Source organism: Rosa chinensis, chromosome 3 (genome assembly GCF_002994745.2).
Source record: "Rosa chinensis cultivar Old Blush chromosome 3, RchiOBHm-V2, whole genome shotgun sequence".
Classification (NCBI taxonomy): domain Eukaryota; kingdom Viridiplantae; phylum Streptophyta; class Magnoliopsida; order Rosales; family Rosaceae; genus Rosa; species Rosa chinensis.
In genome coordinates, this window is record NC_037090.1 from 26,358,345 (window position 1) to 26,364,789 (window position 6,445).

Genomic DNA, 6,445 nt, shown 5'->3' on the forward strand with positions numbered 1-6,445 from the left:
GGTATGGAATGAGAATTAATTTCATTTTCCATGTAGAGGTGTTGTTTGTTTGTAATTAGAGATTGGAAAGGAAATAAAATTTACTGGAAATTGACTCCCTATAAAGCCTGAATTGAATTACCTAGTAAGGGGTGGTATTCTAATTCCATTCCTACCATCAAAGGCAAAATTACATTAATTATCCCTCTAAAAAAATTATATTCTCTCGCAAACATTCCTTATAAGTTAATGTCATATTTGTACTTTAATTAGTAAAAGGTTGTCTCTCTGACAAGTTATCATGGAGGCTGGAGAAGAGGGGCAAATTCACAGTGAAGTTGGCGTACTGGATTGCACAGCAAACTGTCCTAGGTAACACTTTAGCGTCTTCTTCAAAGGGAGACCCATACCAATCTCTATGGCAGCAAATCTGGGGTGCTAGAGTCCCAGGGAAAGTTCAAATCTGTGTGTGGCGAGCTGCTAATAATCTTTTGCCTACAAGAGATCGTCTACGTACTAAAGGGTATATGGGTGAGGAGCATTGTCTGTTATGTATGCATAGGTTGGAGGACTCCTCTCACCTTTTTTGTAAGTGCCCCGTTGGTTTTGAACTACTCTCTGACCCAACTCTACAAATACACCATACACTTTAGCCATCTGATAACTTTAAGGATTGGCTTCTGGAGTGTGCTTTGCATATGCGTATGGAAGTCTTTGAGAAAGTGATGATGCTCTTATGGGCCTTATGGAAGAATAGAAACGACCTGCTATGGAACAATCGATCCTAGACACCTACAAGTCTACGTTTGCAGGCTTTGACGTGGTTGGAAGAGTTTAAATTGGCTCGTGGTACTTAAGGGACTGCAACGGTAATGCAAAGGCAGTGCTGGCAACCTGAGAAGAACGATACACCCAAGTTAAATGTTGATGGAGCTTTTGTGCCTCACATGACAAGAGGGGGAACATGGGGTGTTCTTCGCAACTCACAGGGACACTTCATAGCAACGTTTGCCGATGCTATGCCATATACAAGTTCGGCAAAACATGCTGAACTCCTAGCAATCAGAAGAGGATTGGACCTTGTAAAAGAATTAGACCTACAACATGTCACAATTGAAAGTGATTGTCTTGAAACTGTGCAGCTGATTCTCAGCAAGGATCATGAATTGGACGAGCTAGGTGCAGTGGTTGATGATATGCTGACTACCATGAGGTGTATCCCACATGTTCGACTTCAACATGGAAAGAGAACCTGCAACGGTGTTGCGCATAGGCTAGCTGCTTCAGCTTTTGATTCTAATCTTTGTAATAGGGTCTGGTTAGATAGACCCCGTGAGTGTATTCTTGATGTAATGCTCATATTGCTTAATTATTTCAATGAAAGTTTGCAGCTGTTTTTTCAAAAAAAAAAAAACACTACAATAGGAATGAAAAATAAATTTCATAATTTAATTTTCAGTAATGTTCCAAACACCCACATGGAAATACAAAAACCTATTCCATTCCATATCGGTTTGGAAAGGAAAATAAATCGTTTTTCCTGCCAACCAAACAGGGCCTAAGGGTTGTGTCTCATATGCTCAACTGGAACTGATTTGAAGCGTAAATGCGCTATGTTGGTTGTCACGTGCCACTATGGTTATGTGACTTATGTCACTTATGTGTTCATTGTTAACAACGGCCGGCCGGCGAGGCTAATTAATCAACTCAGGTTAGGTATAGTCTTCAACTGCAAATGCTTTTGTTACCGAAAATTACATTTTTTTCTCTCTATAAAAATATTTTCCTTTCGGTTTCTTTGCACAGGCTCTAAAGATGTCCTCAATCCACCACAACAACCACCATCACATACGTGAGGACAAAGACATAGGTCGTTGTGGTTGTACTGCTGCATGCTTGTCCCATTTTGTTGTGTTATTTTCTCTCGATTGGCCTCAGGTTGTTTTGCTGCCCTCTGGTTTGAAGGAAGAAGGGGCTTAATTTGTTCATGCTTGTTGTTTAGGGGATTGGAATCCAGCCTCATTTTTCTTCCTTCTTCTTTTGACTTAAAAAATTATCTTTCTTTAAGGATGTCAAGTGACAAAATGAGTATCAAGTTTTATAGTATATGATACATCATACATCGAGAATGAATGGTTGTAGAAAATATATGATGTTGGTAGTTGTAGAAAATATATGATGTTGGTCAAGAATATAATATGCAACCAGAGCTGTCAAAAGTGGCGGTTGATCCAAAACTAGCACTCTGGCTAGCACCAAAAACTCAAGCAGGCATGCATACAGACCATCTATAATTATTCAACATGAATGTGTATCAACATAATAGTACAACTCGTAAAGTCAAATCCTCTAATAACACATATACTTTCCTTTTACTATGCTGCTATATGTTTAAGATAAGAAAATAGAAGATACAAAAAAACCAGCCCTCTGACAACCTTCACAAATCACACCAGACGTTGCCCCAACATCTATTTGAGAAGATAGGTCTCAGCAATGTGCCTTGTGGAGCCAATTCAGGTTCATATCTTCTTTCACAGCCTTCATGTGCATGTTCTTGAGAAAGGGTAAAAAGGGTTCCCATAAAATTTCAGTCTCTTCATCACATGTCACTTCCTTCAACTGTTCAAGATTCAAAACTGAAGAAGGCAACTCATTCAATCTCGAGCACTGTCTCATGTTGAGCCTTTCTAAATTGCACAATTCTCCAATGTCTTCAGGCAATTCCTTAATGCTAAAGCAATCAGATATGTCAAGCAAATTTAACTTCTTGAGGTTCCTAATCGAGCCGGGCAATTCTGACAAGTCTGTACAACACCTGAGCCTCAACAGCTCTAAATTTACTAGATTTCCAATGTCTTCAGGTAAGGCAGAGAGTTTATGAGAATTGGTGACACTGAGTTTCTTCAATTGAATAAGGTCACACAATTGGGGAGGCAACTCCACCAAATCATTGCAGTAATCAATATTCATTTCAACAAGATTTGGAAACGCCTCTGATATATGGATGGAACCATTACCAAAACCTTGGCCGATGCTACACATGAATAGAGAAATCTTTTTCAAACTTTTCAACTGTATAGGATACCTGCTTATGGAAGGAATTGAAATTCGTTCTAATCTGATTCTCTTCAGATTCGGTTTTGAATCAACTAGTTGAAAGTTATTCAACTCAGCAGGACTGATACCGTAACTAGTGAGTACTAGAGTCTTCAATTTATTCATTTTCTCCACAGACTCAGGTAAGGCATAATACTTGGTCTGAAAGTTCAAAATCAAAACCTCTGCTTCTGGTAGTTGCAAGTTTTGCCATTTAGATGAGAACTCTTCATCTGCATATATGGTATATGATGTCAGCTGGGAGAGAAATTATATGTGCGAAGTACTATTGAGATCTTAGTGTGTATGAGCCTATTTGCACGTGCATATGTGTTCATGTGAATTATTTGCTAAAGAAGAGATGTAACAACCTGTCGAGATCGATACAAGGCGAGCAATGAGGGATTGATACTTTTGTTCTTTCCACCACATAGGAAGGTTGTCTCCACATATGTCAATCATAAGCCTCATTCTATGTTGTAGTGGTTCCTGACTCAACTGCTGGATAGCCAACTCCCTAAGCATGTCATGCTGTGTAACGAAGTGTTCAGTGTAATAGCCATCACTATCCTTGTTGTCCTTCCTGGTTATAATCAAAGCCGATTTGCTTAAGAATTTCTTCAACATACATATTTCAGTAGAGAATTATGAGAAGCAGATAGCCATAAAGGATAACCTGGAGTGACAAGAACAGACAAGTAAAACCAAATCCTGCATACCTTGTGACTACCAGATTAGCCAAACTTCGAGAGGCAAGTTCATAGAGGTTCGCAATGGACGAAATGTCTTCATGTATGCCATATAACTCTGCCCACATATCAATCAGGACAGTGGTAGGAATTCTTTGATCTTCAGGAAATAAACCAAGGTCTATAAAGCATTCCCTCATAAGAGGCTTCTCTGCATACAAAACATCTAAACTACTTTGGAGGCAATCAAGCAAATCATGTTCAGACTCAAGAACAGAAGAACCTCTAGACCATTCCATTACTCTTTTTTGCCAAATCTCTATTGGCTGCCCGCAAAGTGATCTTCCGACAACTGTAATTGCAAGTGGAAATCCCATACAACGTTCTACTATCTGCGAAGCAAAAATCATCTTGTCAATTACTGTTTCAGGTAATCATTATTTACTCCATATGTGCATGAATGCTTTGCATAGAAAGTGCATGTAGAATCTCTTCATCCTTTCCTGCACTAATAAGCATATATATTTTGCATTGCAGACTAATATCACCTTTGTTGAAAGATCTTCTGAAATATAAGAGCTCCTGTCTCCTAAGGATGCTGCATGGTGAAAAAGTGCCATTGCATCTTTGCGGTTCAAACATTCTAAATAATATGGAGAACCAAATCTTGGAAAAGCAGACCTTGATGTCACCAATATCTTGTAATTTGTCAATTTTAATTCATCGAACTTCTCAAGAATGAATTCTGATCCAGCCCAAACATCATCCAGGATCAACAACATAGGATTTTGTCCTGTTAGCTTCAGAAATTGCTGCAGCCAGCTAACTGCAGTTACTTCACTTTGGAAATCGGGGACCTGGGCACCCGTTCGATGATATAGCTCTTTTACAATTAGGTATAAGTTGGGCTTCTTTGAAACAGTAACAAAGAAGACATTGCTCTTGAATTTATCTATGCAAATAAAAGAGAAGAAAGTAGTTACTAGGAGGTACTTTAAAGTTGTCTGCAGTTGTGAAAAGAATAAAACATAAACGTATGCATGCAGATGGTGAGGTCATAAAAATGAATTGCTTAATGGCTTAACATATTGAAATTACTGGTGAAGCCATTTGCTTATGAAGGCATGTCCTAGTCATGAAGTTATGAAATATTTGATTATTTTCCAGAAATAAATCCTATACAAAGGAGAGTGAGACTTGGCCTATTTGTAATCGGTGTGCCTTTGCCATATTGAATAAACAGCTTGACAGTAATTTTCATCAAATATTTCTAGCTAGCTACAGCTGGATTAGACTTGGATATAGCATTCTTCAATTAGGGAATCAAAGCTTCCTAGTTTAAAGCAAGCAAGAAAAGATAATAACATCATTTATATGTAATACCTTTGACTTCTGCATCATGACATAATTTTGTTGCCAGTGTAGTTTTCCCACATCCTCCTGGAGCAGTAAGTATCACCATCGACATTCCGTCCTTAAAGAGCTTCATCTTCAATTCCCTCAAAGGCAAATCCAATCCAACCGTAATTGTTGGAGGCTCAGGCACAGCACACCACCCTTCAATTTTTTCAGACTGATTGTTCTGTATCACACAATTCCCTTCAATTCTGTGCACCACATTTTCAATGTTCCTCACCGAAACCAATGCCTTCTTCACATCCCTTATGCCCTGCACTTTCAATATCTCCAACAGCCTCTGAAGTGACTTGCTCAATTCAACAAGTCTGCTGCCATACTTATACTTCTTGAATCTGCTCGCTTCCGAACACTTGCGAATAAGCTCCACTCCTTCCTCCATTTCCACTCTAAGATTCTCTAGTTCCTCCTCTGGACCGTCCATTTCCTTCTCACACTGTGCCATCTCCTTGATCAGGGGCTGCAAAGAGTCCAGAGTGGACGTGATATCCCCGAGTTGGGGTTTGAATATCAGTATCTGGTCCTTCACTTGCTTAACAGAATCACACAGCGCCCAAAATGTCACCGCTAAACCAGCTCCGCAGATTATCACCACTGTCATCATACAACACCACCCAATAGACACCAAAATAAATAAAAACTTCAAATTTACCAAGAAAAAATCAAACATTACGATTACCAAAAGTATAAGAAACCAGACAAGCAAAAACTCAAAGTTTGCTCTTACTTGCTGAGATCGATAATGCGAGATCAAAGTAGACGTGAATATAGGATTGTTTCTTGCACTATATGAGCAAAGAGAGTTGTTGTTTTGAAATCTCCAACTGTGCACGTATTAGCATTCTTATAGTTGCTGCGAGAGGAGCGCGTAATGATGTGTTGTTACTTCCCCAAGCTCCTTGAACATGCCACGAAAATTAGTAAGGTTGCGTCGAGAATTGGGACCTTATAGGCGCGTTTATTTGGCCCAATAATCATCTTCAACGATAGTGGCCACGTACAACCAGCCCGTATTGTATATGGATTCTTTATTCCTAATCCTAATTCTGTGGTACGAAAATTGACAGAAAATGATCTGGCCCAAAAATAGGAAAAAAGAAACGATAATTCTGGGTCTATGGGATAAGTACTATTAGATGATATTTAATTATTTAATTATTTATTTTAAGTTGCGAAGTTCACAATGATATTTGCCACTTCAATAGAATAATAGAGTGGTGAATCATCTGGATTAAATGATATGGACGGCAATGTTTTCTATG

General features: G+C 38.8%; 1 protein-coding gene across 1 annotated transcript; it reads right to left on the reverse strand.

Annotated features, from left to right (window-relative positions):
* Positions 1 to 2,242: 2,242 nt before the first annotated feature.
* Positions 2,243 to 6,111, reverse strand: LOC112193068 (probable disease resistance protein At5g66900). Its single transcript, XM_024333093.2, has 6 exons — positions 5,911 to 6,111; positions 5,151 to 5,777; positions 4,316 to 4,719; positions 3,798 to 4,159; positions 3,450 to 3,661; positions 2,243 to 3,311 (listed from the first exon to the last, which is right to left on the reverse strand). Coding segments are annotated over exons 1-6 (2,448 nt in total). The 5' UTR covers positions 5,912 to 6,111; the 3' UTR covers positions 2,243 to 2,469.
* Positions 6,112 to 6,445: the final 334 nt, after the last annotated feature.